General features: G+C 43.7%; 1 protein-coding gene across 12 annotated transcripts in view; it reads right to left on the reverse strand.

The window, feature by feature from the left end:
* The window catches only part of IKZF4 (IKAROS family zinc finger 4), a 38,673-nt gene extending 11,823 nt beyond the window's left edge, over positions 1-26,850 (reverse strand). For 9 of the 12 annotated variants that reach the window (XR_005777705.1, XM_040425586.1, XM_040425584.1 and 6 more), the window contains exons 1-4: positions 26,534-26,850; positions 15,249-15,303; positions 4,217-4,318; positions 374-634 (exon numbers count right to left, since the gene is read on the reverse strand). Coding sequence is in view for 11 of the 12 variants with exons in the window: in XM_040425586.1 (XP_040281520.1) it covers positions 374-634; positions 4,217-4,318; positions 15,249-15,303; positions 26,534-26,566 (451 nt within the window). In the remaining variant the exon portion in view is untranslated. Of the gene's footprint in view, positions 1-373; positions 635-1,030; positions 1,215-4,216; positions 4,319-15,248; positions 15,304-21,508; positions 21,644-26,533 lie in introns of those variants that run through there. The other 3 variants (XM_040425576.1, XM_040425580.1, XM_040425585.1) reach the window with 3 other exon arrangements.
* Positions 26,851-27,346: the final 496 nt, after the last annotated feature.

The following is a 27,346-nucleotide window of genomic DNA, read 5'->3' on the forward strand; positions in this document are numbered from 1 at the left end:
CAGCAAGCTGGTTAGTATCTCATCGACACATGGAGCTAAGGCCCATCAGTCCCTGCCTACTTCTACTTCTCTAGAAAGCTGCAAAGAGGCGCCTGACGCATGGCACGCACTGATATTGTATCACTTGGTGAATTTAGGTCAATGCTGTGTGACGCCATGGCAAGTTGTACCCTAACAATCTGCTTTTTTATGGTATGCTAGCCAATGTAATAACTGGCATAATGTATTATTCTAGAAGTTCTCTCATGGTCATGTATCTAGTGTCAACACAAGCATGATTTGTGATTCCAATAAAATATTATCATCAAATACATACAGGAAAAAGCTGACAACCATCTGGCAGCTACATTAATTTCATCTAAATCGGGCTCACCCGTGTGGCTTCGTTTATGCACCATCAGCACATTAGGACCAATGCAGACCATCCCACAAATGTCACACTTCAGCTTGCCATTGGGTAGGCGGATGCCTCCTGGAGAATGGGGATCTTGTCCAGGGCCATCGCAGTACCCAAGAGGCTCGACCAGCGAGTCGTCAGGCATGGCCCCATCTTCTTTCTCACTTAGCCGGTCTTCATGGTTGAGATGATGCCCAGACTCATCATCACTGTACATTTCTACCTTTATAGAGTTTGCTACAAAAGCAAAACCAGAAATTATATTCTTTAGATTTTCTCTAAGGCTAGTTCCAAACCTGTGCTAAAGCTATCTGGTAGCGTGTTCCAGCAAAGTTCACCATATCCAGCCTAGCCAAAAACTGCCGTGCACCACCATGCCCCTCTGACTAGAATGGGATCCAAACCGTTTTTGTCCGGACAAAAACTGGTGAATGCACTGGTTTTTGTCCGTCTGAAACCCGCCTGGAGCCCATTCTAATCAGTGGGGTCTGGTGGTGCACGCCAGTATCTGGCAAGGCTGGATACAATGAACTCTGGCAGGATGTTCCCCTGCTAGAACAGCCTGCTGGATAGCTTTAGCGCAGGTGTGAAACTAGACTAAGATATAGATGTAGATTTTGCATCTTAACTTACGTGTGCAGATTTTCAGTTTGGTACAGTACAATGCAAGTGAACTGGGTTTCTAAACTCCAGTTCTCATCCAGTCAAAAAAGTAGCGTTCAGTGCCTGCGAAAATCTGCAGCGCGCTGACTTTGCTGTGGATTGCTTTTTAGAATTTTCACAGTGGATATAACCCTTCGCATTTTGTCAAAAATGCCTGAAATGAGACCCCCCCCACGGAAATATCATACATTTATATGGTCAGAACACCTCTTTAAGCTATAATTTTTTAGAAAACTGTAAAACACCCTCATTCATACGTCAGTGATTTCCATCAGTCATTTTGAGCCAAAACCAGGTGCGCTCTCTAAACACAGAACAGGCGCAGATCTTTCCCTTGTACCTCATGTCTGTGGAGGCTCCAATCCTGGTTTTGGCTCCCATTAACTTTAGGAAATCACTGACCAAACACTGAATTAGGCTTTAGGCTCCTTGCACATGTATTTTGCTCTGCAAAAACAGATCCACTAAATACAGACAGCTTCCATGTGCATTCCATATTTTTTTGACCCCATCAATAGAAAGGGCTATTCTTGTCTGCAATATAGACCAAAATAGGACATGTTCTATAAACAGATCTGCAAAAAATATGCATGTGTGCATGCCCCATAGAAATGAATGCTATGTGCTATCCGCAAAAAATGCAGATGGATAAAAAAAAAAAAAACAGTTGTGTGCATGAGGCTTTAACAGTACAATAATAACAAGTGAACACACATATAGAAAAGTACAATATATATATATATATATATATATATATATATATATATATATATATAAAGAAATCAGGGCAGCACTCCTGGTGGTCGGGTGTGGGTGCCAGCGGCGATAAACACCTTACCAAGGTGTACAATATAGAATTAAGAAAGACACCGCAGCACATCCGTTTGGTGAAAAAAGTGGGACCCTTTATTCACCTGTGCGACGTTTCGGTCCGCTTACTGGGACTATTCTCAAGCAATGATTGCTTGAGAATGGTCCCAGTAAGCGGACCGAAACGTCGCACAGGTGAATAAAGGGTCCCACTTTTTTCACCAAACGGATGTGCTGCGGTGTCTTTCTTAAATATATATATATATATATATACACACACACACACACACATACATACACACACACACACAGCGGTGGTTGCCAGCAAGGCTTTCATGGAATCCTTCAGAGATTCCCAGAAGACAAGAGCTGAGACGGAAAAACAGTCAACAACTAATGGGCCAAGATCTACAATTCTAGCAATTCAGGAAGCTCCAGTCCAACTAAACCTGCCAACCACATAATGAACACCACACCAGCACATGACAAGTGGGGCTGTGTCTAGGACCCCTGACTGATCCATTGGCACAGTGATTTTTTTTTTTACTATAATTCCTGAACATAATTATGGGGGAGGCCATCTTGTCTGAGCTGTTAACAGCATTTAGAGAGATGCTTTACTGCAGCTCCATGGGCCATAGACACAATGGGCAAGAGGGGACCTCATTGTCTTCTATGGGATAGTTTTCCAGGCATGCTCTGTGACCTGTGCAGAGATCAGGAGGGAGGAGATAAGCTGTGATATCACCCACCAGTGAGCCCTCAAGATACAATGGCCTCAGGATATGATATTTTAAACATACGATGGCCCAGGAAAGACCATTGTAAGCTGAAACTGGACTCGATATACAATGTCTCAGACCCAGACCCAACAAATCAACATTGTCAATTCTCTGGTTAACCACCTTTACTGGTTGTCTAGTAGCTTCCCTGCGTTACTATATGTTTTATACTATCCCCTGTCTGTGCCGGGATGAGCTGCGACTCCACTTTATTTTTCTAGTACATCTATGAAGTACCCTGAAGTATCTCCTACCATCACCATAGAAAATTATTTGCAACTATTCCGGACTGTTATATGTAAGAACTTGCTTTACAAGGCCTTGTTATCTGCTTATTTTTCTTAAAACTTTTTCTTATCTTGGGATGATATTTTTGGTCTTTGAAACCAATTACCAGTTTTCCATAGTTATGGACTGAAGTAACAATTGTTTCAACTTACAATGGTCGTCCTGGAACCAATTAATATTGTTTTAAGTTGAGGAGATACTTATGGCAGCCAATGATGCATAGCAGGTGATGCTAGGGAGGCTCGTCCCCGTCGCTGCCTGGATGTTTTTTTCCGTGCACAGGGAGAAGCGGTGGCGGCCATGCGGGGACCAGGAGCAGCGCAGGGAGCCAGGTAAGTAAAATCAGTGTGATGGGCCTGGGCATATAGGAGGGTATTTACAGGAATGCATAACCCCTTAAATAAATGTGCCCCATAATTTAAACAGTAGATGATTTTCCGATGACCCATTCCCTTTTAAAAAATAAAAATAAAAAAAGCAATGTAATAACACCATGCAGAAACACATTGTCTGTAAGAGAAAAATCACATTCTCTGTACTAATACCCAGGACCATGGAATAAAACATTACCCCATGTGTTGTAACTACACATGGATGCTGAATAAAAAAAATATTATAATAAAAAAGTACGTGCTCCACAACGGTGACCATTTGCCTGTATATAGAGTACAGCTGCACACACAGTGACGGTTGTCATCCAGTACATTAATGTGTCAAACTCTACATCAGGGGTCAGCAATCTCCAGCACTCGCGAAACTACAACTCCCAGCATGTTCCATTCACTTCTATGGGAGTTCTGCGAACAGCCATGCAAGTGTACACGATGGGAGTTGTAGTTTCACCACAGCTGGAGTGCCGAATGTTGCTGATCCCTGCTCTAGAGTGACTGCAAACAAGAGCATCTGGAGAAATGCAGGGGGCTTGGATCCGGTTGGAGTAGGAGTAGAAAATGATCTATAATGTTATGAAAGCAAAATTACCGACTTTTTGACTACCTGGAAAGTCACGAAAACCGTTCACATATTCGGCATTTTTCATTTGATAAATCATCCGGTAAGGAAATAATCTCTAAAAAAGGTGCTGGTGATAAACAATATAAAATGGCTCATCTGAAATCCAGTTTATGGGGTTAGATGATGTCAGCTGTTACCTGGAGAACGTGCATTCATCTCCCAGTATACTCCAGTTTCCAGGGCTGGTGACTGGGAAGTATTCAGGCAGTTAATCATAGAGGATATTCATAGCTAAAAGATCAAATAACTACAGTACACTTACCACTAAGCGAACGTCTTGGGGATGAGTGCCTGCTGTTTGGCGTGCTTACAGTGGGTCCAATCAAGGCTTCGGAGAAATCCTTTTCCAGAGATGAGTCGCCAGCTGGAAAAACAGTGTATTCAGACAGGTAATGGGAGGAGTGCGGCCTGGCAGAGCACCAGTCTCCTTAAACAAACCCTGTGCACCACACCGTCAGTCTTCAACATAATGACCAATAAGGGGCATCTGCACAAAGCTGAAATGTCTGCAACTGACATTGTCTGAACGGGGCCATCTGGAGTACGTGCATGGAGTTCTGCAGGCCGTATTGAGATGAACGGGACAGTCGCAGATATGCTGTATGTGAACATACCCTATGGGCATACACGTCTAACCTTTTCATTCACCCTTTTCTGGGCAGAGAAGATGTGGTAGGAGCTTGCGGTATTATGTGGCAATAAGGTACAGTGTTCAATTGCTTCAATAGCGCTCCTCTGTACTGTGACTACAATAAAATTTGTATATTGTATTATTGTATTAGAATCATTGTCCTGTACGAATAATAAAGGGCATTTGTCAGCAGTTTTATGCTGCTCTATCTAAAGACCCCCACGCGCATTAGTGTATTGTCGGTGGAGGGAAGGATTGGGCAAAGTGAATATATTTGTCTGATCCTTCTGTTCTCCTGGGAGATACGCAGCCGCCAGTGGTGTCCGATAGCGGTTTTCTCCAGTCAAACCAATTGAATACACATACACTTTTGGCTGAACCGAACATGTATGTGTATTGGGATATTGGGAGAGATGGCTCACAGTAATTTGAGACTTTTATTAGATCCCCCTTATACATACAAAAAGCATTCTATACAAAAACACCATACAATTCATTAGGGGTGCACCGAAATTCCGGCGGCCGAAAATATCGGCCGAAAATGGGCCTAATCCATTTCGGCCGATATTGGTACATATCGGCAGAAAATATGGGGTTTGGGATTTGTCACCCGCGCCGGGCGGGTGGTTTACTTTAAGTCACTGCATCTTTATTTTACCTTACAATCGTGACGCCCCAGTAACAACTCTGCAGGCAGGGCGGCGTAACGTCACTTACTCACGTGACGCGCCTGCTCCGCCTCCTTCATTCATAAAGTGGGCGGAGCAGGTGCGTCACGTGAGTAAGTGACGTTACGCCGCCCTCCGCTCTGCCTGCAGAGTTGTTACTGGAGCGTCACGATTGTAAGGTAAAATAAAGATGCAGTGAGTGATTAGTCTGCTGTGAGCAGCAGGGCCGGGGCTGTTATGGGTAGGGGGATCGGTCTATGGCACTGCTATGGGGAGGGGGGATCTGTGCACTGTTATGGGGAAAGGGATCTGTGCACTGTTATGGGGAAAGGGATCTGTGCACTGTTATGGGGAAAGGGATCTGTGCACTGTTATGGGGAAAGGGATCTGTGCACTGTTATGGGGAAAGGGATCTGTGCACTGTTATGGGGAAAGGGATCTGTGCACTGTTATGGGGAAAGGGATCTGTGCACTGTTATGGGGAAAGGGATCTGTGCACTGTTATGGGGAAAGGGATCTGTGCACTGTTATGCCCATAACAGTGCACAGATCCCCCTCTCCATAACAGCGCCACCCACAGATCCCCCTCTCCATAACAGCGCCACCCACAGATCCCCCTCTCCATAACAGCGCCACCCACAGATCCCCCTCTCCATAACAGCGCCACCCACAGATCCCCCTCTCCATAACAGCGCCACCCACAGATCCCCCTCTCCATAACAGCGCCACCCACAAATCCCTCTCCATAACAGCGCCACCCACAGATCCCCCTCTCCATAACAGCGCCACCCACAGATGAATTTCATTCATGAAAAAGAATTATTAATAAAATCATTAAAAAAAAAGTATTTTAAAAGTATTTGGGCAAAAAGGCAGTTTCGGTTTTGGTTTTCGGTCAAGGGCATCCTGAATTTTCGGTTTCGGACCAGAATTTTCATTTCGGTGCACCCCTACAATTCATGTATTGTTAAAACCTTATATAAAATTAAATGATCCAAGTCCATAAATGCGGAGCTCTCGCATTTTAAAAATAGAATAAAACAAAACAAGCGGCTATACGATTAACAGGATATTTCCTTGTGAACAGGATTCTGCATATATATATTTCAAATGTATGTCTTTTCAGATATATGTATTTTTCTTAATACTGGATAGAGTCTCGTTTTGTAAATGACTCGGGGCCCGTGTGTTCAGCACAGCAGCACCCACACTCAGCTCAGCCACGTGCAGAGGCGACGTCTCTATTTACTGCTATAGGCGATGGTCTGTCCACATATACTGAGATAATGGACACTGGGTTGAAAACTTGGTTAGTGCCAGAAGCGATCTTTTATGTTAGTACTCATGGCCGTATCGTCCTCTCCGTTGCTTGAAGCCAGTGAAGGTAATATCTGACCGCGGCACCTCCAGCAGAGTTCATACAATTCCCATATGCACTCAGTGTTCCAATGGAATAACCAGGGTAAATCCAGATGAAAGTTCATAGATAAGTTGCTGTTCACACTATCCACGATTTGCCACCACCAGACGCATTTTGGAACGATGTTCCTTTCTCATATTCATTTATTTTATACAACTGAGGAAGGAACATCGTTCCGAAACGTGTCTGGTGGCGGCAAATCGTGGATAGTGTGTGCTTGTTGTTTTGTTTTATTCTATTTTTTTAATGTGAGAGCTCCGCATTTAGGGACTTGGATCATCTAAGGTTATGAATTGTATAGTTTTTTTGTAGAGAAATTTTTAGAATTCATAGAATTCTTTTTGTATGTATAAGGGGCAGGGGTCTAATAAAAGTTGCAAATAAATTACTGTGAGCCAGCCAATTTTATTTGCAAATCCTTGTTCTATTTTTGCTGAAGGGTGATCAGCAGGCCAGGCTCCAGCACAGCTCAAGTTCAGTATTTCAGCATATTGGGAGAGATAGCCGACAGCTATTGAATGTGTATGGCCATCTTAAAGGGGTTCAGCTCTGAACCCGGACAACCCCTTTAAGTGTAGCATAAGCCGGTGACGGATACCCTGAACAAAGCTGGGTCACTTACAGTACTGAATTGACCCATCCATTTGGTTAAGCCGAGAGTGAGCCGGGTGCTCATGAATACGGGGACTGACGTGTGCACCGTACTGACCGGACTCAAGTGCTTGGCTCATGCTGGAGCTGTTCAACACACAATTTTAGCAAAATCCAGTTCAAGTAAGTGACCTTGATTTTTGTTCAGGGTTGTGTGTTAGGCCGCAAAGCAAAGAAGGAAATTAGCGACAGATTCCTGTTAGGGCTCATGCACACGGCTGTTTTGGTCCGGAATTTTAGCGGATCGGATGTGGACCTGTTCATTTCAATGGAGCAGCAAAAGATGCGGACTGCACACTGTGTGCTGCCCGCATCCGCACATCTGTTCCATGGCCCAATAAAAAAATATAAAAAAATAGATCAGGTGCTATTCTTGTCTGTTTTGTGGACAAGGATAGGACTTTTCTACAGAAGTAAAAAAAAAAATAGAAAGTGTAAGGCACTCGGCCAGGATCTGTGTTTTACGGATCTGCGATTTGTGGACCGCAAAACACGTATGGCCATGTGCATGAGCCCTTAAAGTACACTGATGTGGCATGGGTCACTTTTTTGCCACAACTTTTACAAAAAAATTAAAATAATGCATCAAGACTACTGTATTTTTACAAATATACCAGGGAAAAATTGATCTGACACATCATGTGCATAGACCATTATATTTATCTTTTGGCTTGTATGGTCTTTTCTTTCTAGCATACAATGACGTAAAGGATTACTATACCGCTCTTGGTACTGCTTTCTGATTGTTTCCAGTTTCACCATATACTTCTCATCATGACAGTAAAAATATGTAATTATCTAATTTCATTCCTTTTTACTGTTTAAGGCCTCCTGCACACGGCCGTTTTTTTTTCCCCATTTACTGGCCGTTTTTTTGCGTTCCGTATACGGAACCATTCATTTCAATGGTTCCGCAGAAAAATGCATTCCATTTCCGTATTTCCGTTCTAACATAGAACATGTCTTATTATTGCCCGCAAATCACAATCCGTGGCTCCATTCAAGTCAATGGGTCCGCAAAAAAAAACGGAACACATACGGAAATGCATCCGTATGTCTTCCGTTTCAGTTACGTTTTTGCTAAACCATCTATTGAAAATGTTATGTCCAGCCCAATTTTATCTATGTTGTATACTGTATATGCCATACGGAAAAACGGAACAAAAACTGCTGATGCTGACACCCTGGTTGTTTTTTTTTGTTTTTTTATATTGCTCGTACGCCCCGCTGTGCCCCCCTGTAGATTTGTCCCCAGTATGTTAATCCTCAGCATCAGTACAGGAGGAGAGGCCAGGGTTTCTCAATGGGCATCTCCTTCTCCCTGGCTGCAGCGCGGTCCAATCACAGCGGACAGCGTCACAGCCAGGGAGAGGGTGAGCTGTTTTTTCTCCCTGTGACGCTCTCCGCTGTGATTGGAGCGACCCCTGAATCTCTTACCTAGATGTGAACAGGCACTTACCGGTATATATTTTGTATCCAGAACATTGTTTTTCCTAAATATATTAGTATCAACAGAGAGGGGCTAGTTATCTACTATTTACTTCCTCTGAATGAAAGCAAGTGTTCTCATTTACCGACAGCCATGAAAAAGACAAAGAAGCAAAGCACAAAGAATATTACAGAGTTGTATTTCTTCTCATTTGTACTGTGACTGAAGGGGTATTCCCATCTTAGGCATTTGTGGCATAGTCTATAAATTCTTGATGTGTGGGCCGCTTCATGAATTCTTTACATAAAGCCCCTTTTATTAAACTCTATATCAAGACTTAAAGTGCTTTTAAATGATTAGGACTGAATCACTAGATAAATATAATACGATTATTTTGTAGACAGTTTTACAGTTAACGCTCACATTACAGATTTTCTTAACCAAAAATTGGAGCAAATATCAGAAGAGGAACAAAGCAAGAACATTGCCAAAAGGAAAGGTTGCATTTCCTCTCCTGGGATTGTTCCCATTGTGATGCTTCCTTCTGAAGTAATGTTCATTTAGTGTTCACAATTTGTAAAAACTGTTCCATTCTAAGGGTATGTTCAGATGGAGGATTTTGTCCGTGACAAATTCGACCATGTATCCCGAGGCAGAAACTGCTGTGGGTTCTGCCGTGGGTATTCATGTGGCCCCACTCTAGGTTTCGCTACATTAAATGGAGCTATACAACAAGCAAGCTCCCGCTGCAGCTTTGCAAGGGGTCCTCACGGATGCGGTTTCAGTGCAGATTCAGCCCAGTTTTCGGCACCGACTATGCGCTGAAACCGCCGCCCAAAAACCTCCATTTACTTATCTTCCTTCCCAAACTGCGCTGTCACATATAAACGACCTTGAGTACATGGACTGTACAATGCGTATTCTTATGGCCTAATAACTATAGATAACTTCAGTTAAGGTGCAAGATCTACTGTTGATCTATATATACACCTACGTAATTCTTATGTAATACCTATATTATGTAATACCTATGTACTACCATTGCCATTATGTACTGCTGTACCTGATTTTACTGATTTTAAAAGGAAATAAAAATTATTGTCTCTCAAAATCCTCCATGTAAACATACTCTTAGGGTGTTGTACCAATATGTCCTTCTATCAATTCTCAGCATTTCTTTTGTAGCAGACTTTAAAATAATTTTTTTTAATAATAACCACATGTTAATTTGTATAAGCAGGTTGTGTAAGCAGGTTTGACAACTAAATACAAAGGTGACAGCTCTGTACTCATTCTTCTGGATCTTTCTGCAGCATGACACTGCAGAACACCAAGTCATACTCGCCATGCTTTAATGTATTGGCCTTAAGGACACTGCTCTCTCTCTTGGTTCTATTTTTATCGCTCTGGCCACTCTTTTAGTGGATCATTTGATGACTACTTCTCCTCATTCTCTTGCTGTTCGGGTTCCTCAGGTTCATTCTTAGTACCTCTCCTCTTTTCTCTCTACACAGCCCTATTCAGTACCATTGCTATGCTAACGACAATATAGCTCATCCCATGACGTCACCCCAGCAATACTACAAAACATCAGTGATTGTCTTTCAGCTGTCTCTAACATCATGTCCTCTCTCTATCTGAAACTAAATCTTTCAAAAACTGAACAACGTGTGGTTTCTCCATCTACTAACCTACCTAAACCGGATATTTTCCTGTGTGTGTCATGTTTGACGTTGATCATTACTTAACCCCCTATATTCAATCACTTGCCCACTCATGTTGTCAGCACCTCAAAAACATCTCTAGAATTCACCCTCTTCTTATTGCGGAAACAAAAAAAGTTCATTGTTGCCCTAATCCATTCTCTACTTGATTATTGTAACTTATTACTAAGCTGTGTACCACTCACTAAACTTTTCCCTCTCGAATCTATCCTAAATGCAACAGCCAGGCTCAGCTCATTTATCGGTCTAACCACTACTCCGATGCCTCCACCCTGTGCCAGTCATTGCACCGGTTACCCATATAGTATACCCGTCTACCATCCTACACATGCTCTACACCAGGCATCCTCAAACTGCGGCCCTCCAGCTGTTGCAAAACTACAACTCCCAGCATGCCCGAACAGTCTACAGGTATCAGCCTACAGCAGGGCATTGTGGGAGTTGTAGTTTTACAACAGCTGGAGGGCCGCAGTTTGAGGATGCCTGGTCTACACTCTGCAAACAATTTCTGACCAACATCCACCTTAATCAGAGCCTCTCACTCCTGTCTCCAAGACTTCTATTGAGCTGCACCATTTCTCTGGAATGCACTACCTCAAGCAATTAGCTTATTCCCAACTCCTACAGTTTTACACATCCTCTAGTCAACTCTTCTCTATTTAACCCCCTTTAACATTATTCCTCAGAACCTGATCCCGTCATCCAACAGTATCCACTACACCCCATGCACTCAGAAGCACTACAGATATTGGCTAGCGACAGGCTCGTGCAGCTTTAGATCTACTCCCCTATTTCTGTTAAGCTGGCCGGACCACTGTACAAAACAAGCACAAGTTTGTATCACCCCCTATATCTTCACAGATTGCAAGCGCCTGTAAGCATGGCCCTCAATCCTCATTTTTAATTGTTAACTTGATGGTGCCATGTAATGTATAATTGTATTTGCCCATGAGCCCTGCTGCGGAATATGTTGGCGATATATAAGTAAAGATTATTATTATGCAAAATGGCTGACAGATAAAACATCTACCCGTCATTGCTTTTAATCACTGCAGTACTGAAGCAGCTCATACACTGAGCCTGAAGCATTGCAGCCTGCGGGCCCGGTGCCCATGGTATTTAAGGTCATTTTTCAGCACTATGATGATTAAAAGCACGGTATGTATTAGTACTTGTCCCTACCGATGGGCAGTCAGCAGTTTTGCATCGACTATATTGCTGACAGACTCCCTTTAGGGTGGGTTCACACAGGTTTTAGTGGCATTATTGTGCACTTTCTTGGTTTTGGGGGCTTTTTTTCACCTGTATATTTTGGTATTGCTTTTGTGGTAAAAAATAAAATAAAAATCAGCTCCAGATGTTAGCTGAAAGTCTCACTGGAGTGCCATAGCCCCTTCAAACAGCTTATCGTCTGGGGTGCCTGGAGTTGGACCCCCACCGATCAGATATGGATGACCTATCCTGAGGATATGTGATCAATACTGTACTCTAAGAAAGCCCCTATAACTCACAGCACATTTGATACAGACTTTCAGCAATCCATTAATCAGAACATGACTTGCAGAGATCCAAGTCTCTGTGTGCACCTTCATTTTATATTCGCCTATCTGAAATGTGAAAGGAACCTAGTAAAATAATCATCAGCTGTATTAGTCCATGGATGACACAAGGAGGAATGGGATGGGCATGTTTTAAGTTTTCATGTGTGCCTTTCTTAAAGGGAATGTATCATTAGAAAATTACCTATTGTTTAGGTCACCTTTTTGTGTTAAATGTAATTTTTTTTTTGTCACTATCTATATTTAAAAAAATTCTATAATTCTAAAATTTTCACACTGGCTACTAGGTCTAATAATATCGCATGATTTTCTATACTGTACAGGTAACTTTTCAGAAGTTATTATCATTATAACCCCAAACAGAATTAGGCTACTTTCACATATGCGTTAGGTGCGGATCCGTCTGGTATCTGCATAGACGGATCCGCGCCTATAAATGCAAAAGATGGATCCGTTCAGTACGGATCCGTCTGCATACACTTAGTTCAAAAAAAATCTAAGTCTAAGTGTATGCAGACGGATCCGTCCTGACTTTACATTGACTTTCATTGTAAGTCAGGACCGATCCGTTTGGCTCCGCACCACCAGGCGGACACCGAAACGCTGCAAGCAGTGTTTTGGTGTCCGCCTCCAGAGCGGAATGGAGGCGGAACGGAGCCAAACTGATGCATTCTGAAAGGATCCGCATCAATTCAGAATGCATTGGGGCTAAACTGATCCGTTTGGGGCCGTTTGTGAGATCCTTGAAACAGATCTCACAGGCGGACCCCTAAACGGCAGTGTGAAAGTAGCCTTACAATGACAAGTAATACCTCTGTACAGATAACACACGATCCATCATTCACAATAGGTGAAATCACAGCTTAGGCTACTTTTACACTGGCGTTTCTGGGTCCGCTTGTGGGATCCGTTTCAGGGCTCTCACAAGCGGCCCAAAACGGATCAGTTCAGCCCCAATGCATTCTGAATGGATAAGGATCTGTTCAGAATGCATAAATTTGGCTGCGTTTGGTCTCTGTTTTTTTAGACTGTCACTAAAACGCAGCTTGCAGCGTTTTGGTGTCCACCTGACGATGCAGAGCCTATTGGATCCGTCTATACTTGACAATGTAAGTCAATGGAGACGGATCCGTTTTTCACTGACACAATATGGTGCAATTGAAAACTGATCCGTCCCCCATTGACTTTCAATGTAAGTCAAGACCGATCCTTTTTTTAGAATGAATAATGCAAACGGATACAAGCGTTTGCATTATACGTGTGGATCCGTCTGTGTAGATACAAGACAGATCTGCACAAAACGCGAGTGTGAAAGTAGCCTTATCAGCTCACTCCTGACTTCTGCACAGGTCACAGAGCATGGGTAGAAAAAACTGTTCCATAAGTCAATGGCGGCCATCCTGTCCATTGTGTCTATGGCCCATGCAGCTGCTCTCAAAAGACAGGAAGTCTTAAAAAGGAACTAAACCCTGAAATTTTTTATATATTATATATATATATATATACACACACACACACACACACACACACACACACACACACACACACACACACGGAGTGCTGTCCGCATCTTTTGCGGCCCCACTGTTGTGCATGAGGCCTTATGCTTCGTTCACATCACCGTTCAGCACTAAGCCGAACGGAACCTAAGGACCCCATAGACTATATGGGGGTCCGTTAGGTTTCTGCTCAGAAGAAGATTTTGGAGCGGAGACAAAAGTAGTGCATGCAGGACTCTTGTCTTTGCTTCAAAAATCTACTGAGTGGAAACCTAACTGACCCCATTATAGTCTATGGGGTCCTTAGGTTCCATTGGGCTCAGTTATGTGCCAAAACCATCCTTTCATGAATGTGAACGAAGCCTTACACACGAGTAATAATGACTGACTATCTTAGAGAGGAAGATCTGATACATTTCTGACAGATGGTAAAAGTTTACATCAGAACAGGCATTTTCTCTCACTGACTGTCAAACTGTTGTATGGGTTATATTTGTACATATTTGAGTGGGGAGGGGGATTTATCCTGGTAGATTTATTATTCGGCAGTCTATTACAGCTCCACATGATTGTAACCTAGCTTTTCCAGGACCCTGAAAGGTAAATCTGCCTAGCGGTGGCACCATTTAGGAATGGGGAGTGGGATTTATCTTGATAGATTTAGTATTCTGTAGTCTATTACAGTTCCACATGGTTATAACCAAATCTATTTTGCACTATTACAAACTAGGAGATTCCTTACAACAAAATGGCCACTCTCATGGTGTAGACAAGAAGTATCCAAACTGAACCCAGCCCCCTCCTCCTACACTTTCTGGCTCACATGCACTTGTATCGAAGTGAGGAGTGGTTGGGGGAGAAGTCATGGCTGAAGCCTGAGAGAGTAATGCATTGTTTTTCTATTGTATTTTCCATGGTCTGCAATTATGATATCTAACGAAACCAGAGCAAATAACAGACACAAAATTATGTTATGTTGTGTGATAATAGTAAAAAAAGTAAATGCAATCGGCACTGCCGAGTGTCCAGATAAGTGCACCGGATCCTCAAACACCTGTCCCTTTAAGACACATACGGTGGTGCACAGCCCCAAGCTTCAGAGATAGTGACAATTCAAAATGAAAAATAGAAGAGGCGGCACTCACCAGTGCTAATAAAAAAGATCCTTTATTCATCCAACTCAGTATTCGGGCAGGAGCATACGGGGTCAGGGTATACGCAAAGGTTCGCGGCAAATTAGCGTGAAACGGCCGTCGCCGCGAACCTTTCCGTATACCCCGACACCATATGCTCCTGCCCGAATACTGAGTTGGATGAATAAAGGATCTTTTTTATCAGCACTGGTGAGTGCCGCCTCTTCTATTTTTCATTATGTTATATTGGCAGGTTTTGAGTTAGGATTCTGGCATTAGTTCCCTGTTAATATATTGTAGGCCTAGTGGCCAGTGTAATAGTTGCATGGGAAAAAAATAAAATAAAATTTATATATATATATATATATATATATATATATATATATATATATATATATATATATATATATATCCAAAAATTCTTTAAAAAATAAATGTTTAAATCACTTTTTTATGTTAAACACAACACGTCATTTTCTGATTACAAATTCCCTTAAATTATGTCAACCAATTTTAATTTAAGTGACTGTACACTCTGCATAGATATGCAGATTGATCCTACTGACCTCCGTATACATACCTGACATATAAGATCGCCCATTATAGTCTTCAATTTCCATTTTTGACTGGTATCTCTAAAACAAGGAAAGGAGACATTTTAGCTAGTTGGTACAGCCTGAATCCACATATGGAGCTTTGAGCTAAATGACCCCCCTTACTGGGAGGTGCTCACTAGTGATAACCAGATCACTGCCACATTGTATCATAACTGCCAACATGCACTTTACAGAACCCTGTAGTGCGTCACTGTTGCCAAGACAGCAAGATCAGAAGAGAAAAAAAAAAAAACATTTAAGGGGACCCCCCAAAAAAAAAAAAAAAAAAAAAAAAAAAAAAAAAATAACTTACCCCCTGAAAGCCACTTCATTACGATGCCAAGCCTCACGTCCCCCTGCTTCCAGTCCCCAGAAGTGATGACAGCCTTGCCCCTTGTCACATAGCCCACTGCAGCCACTCACAGGCCTCAGCAGTGACATGTCCTCATGCGGCATGTGACTGCAGATTCCCAGTGGTCAGTTATTATTATTTTTTATTTTATTTTTTTTGGGGGGGGGGGGAGAAATCAGACAGCCCTTTTAAGTAGAAAAGCCATTGAACAGATCACTTGCATTACCTCTTATGGTATTACACTATATTCCACATGCTGATTCTAATAACAATAAAATGCAGGGCCGATTTAAATTTCCATTTGGTTAAAGGAAACCTAAAATAATGTCTCCGACCAGGTCTCATGCCAAAAATTTACAAGTGTTCAAGTGTTTTTCACTGTTACTTTTGGTGTAAGACACGGTGGGCAATAAGCACCCTTTAATTTACTGCCAAGAAGGTAATTTAAAAACTAGTTTCAGCTTATCAACATGACTGTAAATTGTACATCTGTAAGCCGCGTGGCATAGACGGCTGGGTGTGCTGCCAGGGCACACATACTTCTCACATCCGTACGTGTCATTATTACTGAGCCATGAACTCTTAACAACTGTTACATTACCAGATCAGACTTTGCTTCAGGTTACAGGAATGAAATGACACCGGACATGCCAGGGTCATATGGCAAAAAACAAAGCTGAACTGAATTGTATATGGAGCCATGGTCAAGGTCTTGGTCACCATTGCCGCATTCTCTGTGATTTGCCATTGACAGAATAAAGTTCCTTTTACACGTGGCGATGATCTGGCAGATCACAGCGCAACAATGATTTTGCTACTGAGAGAAAAACATGTGATTTATACTAAAATGAGCGCGCCGATTCCAAATATGAACTCGGAATTTGCCTGACACGTCTAGATTTTAACCCTTTAAGGATCCTGGGATTTTCCATTTTTGTGTTTTAATTTTTCACTCCCCGCCTTCCCATAGTCCTAACTTTTTTATTTTTCCATTCACATAGCCCTATGAGGGCTTATTTTTTGCGGGACAAGTTGTACTTTCTAATGGCACCATTTATGGTTGGCTACCATGTAGTAGGAAGTGGGGAAAAAAATTCCAAATGGGGTAGAATTGGGAAAAAACGCAATTCTGATAAAGGTTTTTATTTTTTACACTGTACACTATACGGTAAAATTGACCTGTTATGCTCCAGGTCAGTACAGTTAAAACGATAACACATTTGTATAATTTTTCTTGCGTTTTAATACTGAAAAAAAAAAAAAAAACCTTTGAGAAAAAATAAAATAAAATGTATAACCATATTCTGACCCCTATAACTTTTTTTTAGTTGTGTGTACGGGGCTGTGTGAGGGCTGATTTTTTGCGGGACGATCTGTTCTTTTCAGTGATACCAATCTGAAGTGTGTGCAACTTTTCGATCACTTTTTATTAAAAAAATATTGGGCAGTTGAAGTGACAAAAAATGGCAAATTGGCTGTTTTTATTTTTTTTCCCGCTATGCCATTCGCCATATGCCATTAATATTGTTATATCTTAATAGTATAGGCATTTTCGCACGCGGCGATGCCCAGGATGTTTTTTTCTTGTTTAAGTATTTTTATTTTAAGGAAAGGGGGGTGATTTGAACTTTTATTTTTTTTATATTTGCAAAAACGTGTTTTTTTTTAAGTCACCTCGGGTGACAATAACTGGAAATCATTAGGATTGCCTATTGTGTTCATTGATGTCTATACACTGCGTGCAGAATTATTAGGCAAATGAGTATTTTGACCACATCATCCTCTTTATGCATGTTGTCTTACTCCAAGCTGTATAGGCTCGAAAGCCTACTACCAATTAAGCATATTAGGTGATGTGCATCTCTGTAATGAGAAGGGGTGTGGTCTAATGACATCAACACCCTATATTAGGTGTGCATAATTATTAGGCAACTTCCTTTCCTTTGGCAAAATGGGTCAAAAGAAGGACTTGACAGGCTCAGAAAAGTCAAAAATAGTGAGATATCTTGCAGAGGGATGCAGCACTCTTAAAATTGCAAAGCTTCTGAAGCGTGATCATCGAACAATCAAGCGTTTCATTCAAAATAGTCAACAGGGTCGCAAGAAGCGTGTGGAAAAACCAAGGCGCAAAATAACTGCCCATGAACTGAGAAAAGTCAAGCGTGCAGCTGCCAAGATGCCACTTGCCACCAGTTTGGCCATATTTCAGAGCTGCAACATCACTGGAGTGCCCAAAAGCACAAGGTGTGCAATACTCAGAGACATGGCCAAGGTAAGAAAGGCTGAAAGACGACCACCACTGAACAAGACACACAAGCTGAAACGTCAAGACTGGGCCAAGAAATATCTCAAGACTGATTTTTCTAAGGTTTTATGGACTGATGAAATGAGAGTGAGTCTTGATGGGCCAGATGGATGGGCCCGTGGCTGGATTGGTAAAGGGCAGAGAGCTCCAGTCCGACTCAGACGCCAGCAAGGTGGAGGTGGAGTACTGGTTTGGGCTGGTATCATCAAAGATGAGCTTGTGGGGCCTTTTCGGGTTGAGGATGGAGTCAAGCTCAACTCCCAGTCCTACTGCCAGTTTCTGGAAGACACCTTCTTCAAGCAGTGGTACAGGAAGAAGTCTGCATCCTTCAAGAAAAACATGATTTTCATGCAGGACAATGCTCCATCACACGCGTCCAAGTACTCCACAGCGTGGCTGGCAAGAAAGGGTATAAAAGAAGAAAATCTAATGACATGGCCTCCTTGTTCACCTGATCTGAACCCCATTGAGAACCTGTGGTCCATCATCAAATGTGAGATTTACAAGGAGGGAAAACAGTACACCTCTCTGAACAGTGTCTGGGAGGCTGTGGTTGCTGCTGCACGCAATGTTGATGGTGAACAGATCAAAACACTGACAGAATCCATGGATGGCAGGCTTTTGAGTGTCCTTGCAAAGAAAGGTGGCTATATTGGTCACTGATTTGTTTTTGTTTTGTTTTTGAATGTCAGAAATGTATATTTGTGAATGTTGAGATGTTATATTGGTTTCACTGGTAAAAATAAATGATTGAAATGGGTATATATTTGTTTTTTGTTAAGTTGCCTAATAATTATGCACAGTAATAGTCACCTGCACACACAGATATCCCCCTAAAATAGCTAAAACTAAAAACTACTTCTAAAAATATTCAGCTTTGATATTAATGAGTTTTTTGGGTTCATTGAGAACATGGTTATTGTTCAATAATAAAATTAATCCTCAAAAATACAACTTGCCTAATAATTCTGCACTCCCTGTATAGACAGCATTAAACACTTCATTTGCACTATACCAGCCATGCTCAACCTGCGGCCCTCCAGCTGTTGCAAAACTACATCTCCCAGCATGCCTGAACAGCCGACAGGAGGGCATTGTGGGAGTTGTAGTTTTACAACAGCTGGAGGGCCTGCACTATACCAATACAATGCTGCCACCTAGTGGCCTGTATTTGTATAGTCATCTAATAGGCACCGAAGCATGCTGTAGACTTCAGCCTATTAGATCAATGTAACAGGTTCCCTGATCTCAGCCGGGGAACGCTGTTACCGGAGCGGAAGTGCGCAACTGACCACTGAATCTGAAAGGGAAAATGTATGCGATCAGCCTTATGGCTGATCACATACATGTGCCGCGGGTCTATGCTATTTAAAATAGCAGAAACCCGGCGGCTATGGCGCCAGCTACACGTGCGAGCAGGCGCCATGTTTGGGGACATGCACGGCGGAGGTCCTTAAAGGGTTAAGTTATACATGCAAAGCCTATTCAGTTATAATATTAATGCGAGTGCAAACTATGCTGAATTAGTAGACAACATGCTTACAGCATATGAACAAATTGGCTGCCGAATGTCATTAAAAGTGCATTATTGGGAAAGAAGCAGACACAGAGATCACCTACGCTGTACGGGCCCATAGAAAATCCTTGTTCCTGCACAGCAGATTGTTATTTAGACAGAATGATCTGCTGAATAGGAACAAAGATTCTTCCTGCCAGCACACGGACATGATCACCCGATGAACGAGTCTGCCCAGGTTACTGCTGGCACCCTTGACACAGGCAGATTGGGAACAAGTGTTTCTCAAGACCAGGGATACTCAACTGGCGGACCGCGGTCCAAATATGGACCGTGGACACTAGCTGTCCGGACCCCTGCCATCCCTTCCATAGGAAGCAGCACTTTAGGCTGCTTCCTAATCTGACAGCGCGCCGGAAAGAGCTGGGGCACAAGCTCCTCCCCATGCAGGCGCCGGATGGAAGGGGATGAGCGTGCTGAAAGAGACAGCTTCCTCCACATGCAGGTAACTTGCCTCTCTCAGCGCCTTCATTCGGCGCCTGCACGTGGAGGAAGCGGTCACTCTCAGCGGCTCAGTCCCTCCTCTCCTGCAGCAGCTTCAAGCTTCAAAGGACACTTACGTGCTGCTGGAGAAGAGGCTGGACATCACCACTGCCACCAATGGAATAAAGTCCACATTTTGGGGGGTAGGGAGGGGACTGAGGGGTACAGACAAGCAGGAACACGTCACTGACTGCAGGAAAGGACTCCGCAGTGTCTTTGTCCTGTTCCCATGTTGCCTGTGCCTTTCTCTGTAATGGTTAAATAAAGATAAGGCTCCATTCACACCATGGTATTTTTGTTCCACATCCAATCCCCATTATTGGTGGATTGGCTGCGGACCCCTTTATTTCAGTGGGGCCGCAAAAGATGTAGAGAGCACACTGTGTACTGTCTGCATCTTTTGTGGCCCCATTGAAATGAAGGGGTCTGCATCCAATCCACCAATAATGGAAGTTGGATGTGGAACAAAAATACATGTCTGCTCTGCGGCTAGGGTTGCCACCCGGCCAGTATCTCACCGGCAAGGCCGATATTTTAGTGGCCCTGCCAGTGCAGGTAATTTCTTTATACCCGCAATTTTTCTGTATGGACTGTTACTAATGAGCGCTTCCATTGCAGAGCACTCATTAGTACAGCCTTTACCTCCACCACCACTTGTGTTAATAAAAAATAAAATAAAAAAAAGAACTTACCTCCTCCATTTGCTCGCGTAGTAGGGAACGCACCAACTGGAAGCTCAGGACAGGAGCTCCGAGACGTCATCACACTGGAGCGCAGGTCCCGTCCTCAGCTTCCAGTCAACAGAGTGTTCACTGCAGCGCCATCAAATGGAGGAGGTAAGTAGTTTTTTTTTTTTGCAAAAGCAGAGATGGGGGCATTATTCTTACCGGGGGCACTAATGGGGGCATTATTCTTACTGGGGGGCACTAATGGGGGCATTATTCGGGGTGTTATTCTTATTGGGGGCACTAATGGGGGCGTTATTCTTGCTGGGGGCACTAATGGGGGCATTATTCTTGCTGGGGGCACTAATGGGGGCATTCTTGCTGGGGGCACTAATGGGGGGGTTCATCTTTACCTGTTGGCATTCAGCTCGGACCTTCACCTGACTGCAGACCCAGGTATGTGGACCTTTAATAAAACTAGTTGAGTACCCCTGCTCTAGACACTCATCCTTGAGAATCCGCCAGATCATCGGTCTGCGGAAAAGGACATTAAGCCATAACTTCTAGACTGCAGAACTGCCTATTATCCAGAATAGGAGATATTTGAATGGGATGAAGCTGCAATACCCTGCACCACAGCTACTAAATAGATGGCATGCAGCTTCCTCTATACAGTGCCATCACTGACAGCAGCAGGTTTCTCCCAGCAGAGGTCGTCCCAGGTCACTGCTGCAGGACAGGGAACACAAATCGGCTGTCAGCTGATGACAGCTCTATGTGCTCTATTAGCAGAGATTAATGGGGTTGTCTCATTTCAGCAAATGGCATCTATCATGTAGATAAAGTTAATACAAGGCACTTACTAACGTATTGTGATTGTCCATATTGCCTCCTTTGCCGGCTGGATCCCTTTTTTCATCACATTATACACTGCTTCTTTGAAGGGGTTACTACCACCCTGTAATCCGGCAGTGGTGGCTGTGCTTGCACTGTATACACTATTGCTATACCTTGTACCAATGCATTATAGCCTATCCCTGTACCAGGCAGTCTATTAGGCTGTGTCTGCTGCACAGTCTAAAAGACATACAGCCAAGTCAGTCCTGGGGGGCTTTATTTGGCCCCGCTGCCATGGCCATTGGTGGCAGAGTGCCTCTAACTGCCTAGATGTCACAGTCGTTATTGACTGCAGCATCTAGGGAGATAAGAGGCAGCATGTAGCCTTATTGCCATAGCTTTACAGTATGAGCCCAGCCTCAGTCAGTACCAGGCTTCTACTTCCTGCTGCCCACTTTAGGATTAATGGTGTGGGCAGCACGGATTGAACAGACTAGACAGGCTGCACAAATACAGCGCTCCTGCGTAGAGATACACATGGGACAAGAGTAAAATTGCCTGTTCAGGCGTCCATGATACTTGTACAGACGTTATTGCGACCTCTGCTGTGCTGTGAGCTTTGTAGGGATCTGCAGAACTGCAAGGAGGCTCAGTGGTATCAGAGGGTGTAGACATGCCGAAGAACGGAACGCTGTGCCACGGAGAGTCACCAAACATCTGACCACCAGAAGACTATCTTAAAACAACCGTCCAAACCTGTATTTCCATGGGTGGAACACTCTCATATGAATAGCGATTTAGATCCGTCTCCCCAAGTGTCATATGTACATCTTCAAAGGCAAATATTTTTATGATCGCATTTTACTCATTTTCGGCAAAAAACAAAAACTGCTGACCCACACCTATAAGACAATGGGGGCATATCCTACTGATATGCCCCCATTGTCTATGATGAGACAACCCCTTTAAAGAGGTACTCCCATTTATGACATACTCACAGGCGATTTTGCCCAAAAATTTAATCTCAATTTTTTTAAACCCTATAGACAATTTTTAATTTAAATCTCGATTTTCGTATTTTTGTTAATTAAACTGAAAAAAATACCAAGACAGAATTCAATATACCGGTATTATTTTCTTTATAGAAATAACTTTTCAACATATATAAAAAATTCTTTGTAAAGTTAAATTGAAGAAAAAAAAACGGTAGTTTTTATTGGTACCATTTTTTCGGTATGTACGACATTCTGATCACTATTATTCATGGGGGGGGGGGGTAAAAAAGACTGTGAATCGTGTGTTTTTAATTTTTTCCCATCAAAAACTGACCAACAGAGTCACAGTGAGCGAATTAATTCAATAAATCGTCTAGCCCTAAAATACACCCATAATACATTCCATAACCTGACTCTTCCCATTTAGCCCCTTGGGGCAGTATTATGATTAACCCTTTCACGACCAGCACAGTAATAGTACGGTGCTAGCCGGGTCTTTAAAGATAGCGCCCGCTCGGAGCAGGTGCCATAGCCGCGGGTGGCCGGCTGTTTCTTATAACAGACACCTGCGGCTAATGTCCGCAACCGGCAGTAATGCCGATCGCCCACATTTAACCCCTCAGATGCCATGGTCAATCCTCACAACGGCTTCCGCTGATGCTCCGGCTCCCCTGTGCGGTGATCGGAGGAGCCGGAGCGTGTATGTAGCAGCCCCCGTCTTTATGAATAACAGGAGGCTGCTGCATAGTATTTCCTATGGAGCCCTTGCCTGTATTAGGGCTCCATAGGATACTAGCAATTTTCTCATAGACTCCAATGTTAGTGCATTAGGGTCTAGGAGATGAGCAATCTAATGATTGTTTGTTATAGTTCCCTATGGAAGTTTAAAAAAAATTAAAATAAAATAATTCAAATCACCCCCCTTTCCCCAAAATAAAAATGAAATAACAAAAAAAAATAAACATCATGGGTGTTGCCATGTGCGAAAACACCCATAGTATAAAAATATACTCCGCATACGGCAAACAGCAAAACGGAAAAAAGCGTCAAAATGGCCGATTCGCAGTTTTTGTTTTTTCAAGTAAATGGTGCGGGGAGCACACGGGCGGTGACCACATACTGCTGACCCGCTGTTTGCGGGCTGCAATACGGGCACGGCCGTGTACATGAGGCCTTATATGGTGGAGAATTGTTCTGATTATTATATGCCTCCTCAGTTTTTTTCTGACCTCAGACAATCCCTCTAACAATCTGATACGGACAATGATTACATCCACACTACTAAGACGATTACTCCTGACCGATGGAAATCTGTTCTGTCAGTGGCAGCAGGTGTAGCTGTTTTCAATGATAAAGTATCAGTTAGGCCTCTTTCACACGGGCGTCATGTTTTTGGCCCGGATAAGATGCGGGTGCGTCGCGGGAAAATGCGCGATTTTTCCGCCCAAGTGCAAAACATTGTAATGCGTTTTGCACACGCGTGAGAAAAATCGGCATGTTCGGTACCCGAACCCGAATTTCTTCACAGAAGTTCAGGTTTGGGTTAGGTGTTGTGTAGATTGTATTATTTTCCCTTATAACATGGTTATAAAGGGAAAATAATAGCATTCTTAATACAGAATGCATAGTACAATAGCGCTGGAGGGGTTAAAAAAAAATAATTTAACTCACCTTAATCCACTTGTTCGCGCAGCCCGGCTTCTCTTCTGTCTTCATCTTTGCTGTGCACAGGAAAAGGACCTGTGGTGATGTCACTGCGCTCATCACATGGTCCATCACATGATCCATCACCATAGTAAAAGATCATGTGATGGACCATGTGATGAGTGCAGTGACGTCATCAAAGGTCCTATTCCTACTGCACAGCAAAGATGAAGACAGAAGAGATGCCGGGCTGCGCGAACAAGTGGATTAAGGCGAGTTAAATTATTTATTTATTTTTAACCCCTCCAGCCCTATTGTACTAAGCATTCTGTATTAAGAATGCTATTATATTCCCTTATAACCATGTTATAAGGGAAAATAATAATGATCGGGTCCCCATCCCGATCGTCTCCTAGCAACCGTGCGTGAAAAATCGCACCGCATCCGTTTTTGGTTGCAGATGCTTGCAATTTTCACACAGCCCCATTTACTTCTATAGGGCCTGCGTTGCGTGGAAAACGCACAAAGAGGAGCATGCTGCGATTTTCACGCAATGCACAAGTGATGCGTGAAAATCACCGCTCATGTGCACAGCCCCATAGAAATTAATGGGTCCGGATTCAGTGCGGGTGCAATGCGTTCACCTCACGGATTGCACCGCGCGGAAAACTCACAGTGGTAATGTCTCCTCACCCCCACTGAACTAGGGCCGTTTCAAACAAGCATGTCCAGTGTGGGAATCATGCTCCGTGTGCGAGTGTGATCCTCCTTTCTGGACACTGCTCGTCTTGCAGGAGTGCACAACATTATACTGATTTATAATGCTGTGTGTCTCTGCATGACCTGTATCTACTGAATTATACTGACAGCGTTATGTCAGTATAATTCTGTGGCAGTAAGGTCATGCAGAGACACACAGCATTATAAATCAGTATAATGCCGTGCTGGCTCCTGTGAAAAAAACTGTGTCCATAACTGAGAACCCCGTTCATACAGCAGTGGTCGTGCTTGCACACTATAGGAAAAAGCACCGGCCTCTGTGGTGGCCAGCACCACGCGCAGCAGCTCCTGTCCCGGCCATCTTGTATCTGCGCTGCAGCGGTGGTCACAACCCCTGGATACAAGCGGTGTATAATGTGATGGAAAAATAAATCCAGCCAGCAAAGGAAGCAATATGGACAATCACAATACATTAGTAAGTGCCTTGTATTAACCATCTACATGATAGATGCCATTTACTAAAGTGAGACAGCCCCTTTAAGGCCCCCCACCCCCACATATCAGTATATTGTCAGCCGGGCCTGCAGAGAACGGTGGGCTTCCAACTCTCCCCTAACATCTGCTGGAAGGATCAGGTGAAGTGAAACCATTTGCAGATCCTTCTGTCCTCCCAGGAGATAGGACGCGTCCAGAGTTTTCGGACAGAGGCTTCCCCCCCCCCCCCCCCCGATCCATGTTCGTTTGGCTGAACATGGATGTGTATGGGGGAGCCGGGAGAGAGAGCCGTCAGCCGAATGGTCGTTTAGCCCACAGCTACTGACCCTTTAGGCCTCGTCCACATTTCCACCGACGTGTGCTGTTCACTAATGTTGAGCAAACTTGTGTTTCAAGTTTGGCGTACAAGGTTCAAGTTCACTAAGAATTCCGTTATCACAGACCTTCTAGCGGAATCCATAACGGGATTCTCCGAAAACCCGAACCTTGTACCCCGGACTTGAAACACAAACTTGCTCATCCCTACTGTTCACATTTTCCACGGACAGCACACGTATGTGTAGTTCACATATCAGTATTTTGTTTTACTGACCGTAGACACACACTACTTAGTCTACGGGTCAATGAGAATCACGGACACAACGCGTATGGCATTCGTGTTGGGTCCGTTTTTCACTGAAGACTGATAGGAGATGCCCAAGAAATTAAATTTTCAGCTGAGCAACGTCTGTGGATAACGGACGACACTTGGAGGGTAAAAACGGACCAAACACGGATCCTTTACAGATGAAACAAGGACGCTTTTTTTTTTTCACAGACAAGGATAGCTTGGGGCAAAATGATAGAATATTCTCACCAAAAAGCTACTGAAAGCTGCAGAACTAGTGGAAGTGGGGGCTCAGTGCCCGATCTGCAGCAGGCTCTGCGAGTCATGTGAGGACAGGCCCCTGGGAGAAGGCAGACAGCGCCATCCAGAGGACGACTCCTCCAGCAGGGCACCGTGCCACCGGTTGCTGCCACAGACACATCACTGCAGCATCAGTCACAGCCACTTCCAGGAAACCGCACTGCACCGACCGATCCCAAACTCTGCTCCTACAGAGGGCCGGGCCCGAGCGACCAGTCAGCGTGTCGTGCAGCGAAGGGGTTAATCGATACAGCTAGCAATGTCTAGTCTGCCCGGTATGCTGCACTCACCTTTCTGGGCTCCTCCTCTACCAGGAGCTTCATTCACGCCCGGCTGCTCTACTAACGCTCACCCGTGGAGTCTTAGTCCCGCCCGCTGCGGGACCCGCGGTGTCCGGCGGCGACTTTACCGGAGCTAAACCGGCCCCGGCGACAACTTCCGGGGCAGCTGCCAGGCGACAGGGAAGACGGAGGAACGCAGAGCAATCCACGAACAAAATCAGTCAGGAGCAGATGAGCGCAGAGCACATCGAACTACAGGCTGCTCCGTATTTATTCTGCCCAAAACAGGACAGGATCCGGAGGAAGGAGAAGCGCTGCCAGACGTGCTCGGTCCCTGGGAATGGTCCCGTTTAGTTTTTGGCAGAACAGGAATAGGGACATCAGCTGGGGCGGTGTACAGTCTATATGCACATGGCAATTGTCCAAATATTATGGCTTTACCAAGCAATCCTGGCGTTTTCATTTTTCACCCCGTGCCGCCATAACTTTTTTAATTTTTTTTTGTTAACAGCCATATGAGGGCTTGTTCTATTCAGACAAATAGTTCTTCCTAATGGCACCATCTCATATTGCATGGGATGTATTGGGAAACTGGGAAGAAATTCCAAACAGGATGTAATTGGGGAAAAAAATACGATTCCACTATAGTTTTTTGGGTTTTGTTTATACGGCGTTCCCTATGCAGTAAAACTGACCTGTTACCTCCATTCATTTGACGCACTTATATAGCGGTACTATATTCCGCAGCGCTTTACAGACATTTGCATCAGGCTGTCCCCAATGGGGCTCACAAGCCCCCTATCTGTATGTCAAACCCCATAG

This window comes from Bufo bufo, chromosome 3 (genome assembly GCF_905171765.1).
Source record: "Bufo bufo chromosome 3, aBufBuf1.1, whole genome shotgun sequence".
Classification (NCBI taxonomy): domain Eukaryota; kingdom Metazoa; phylum Chordata; class Amphibia; order Anura; family Bufonidae; genus Bufo; species Bufo bufo.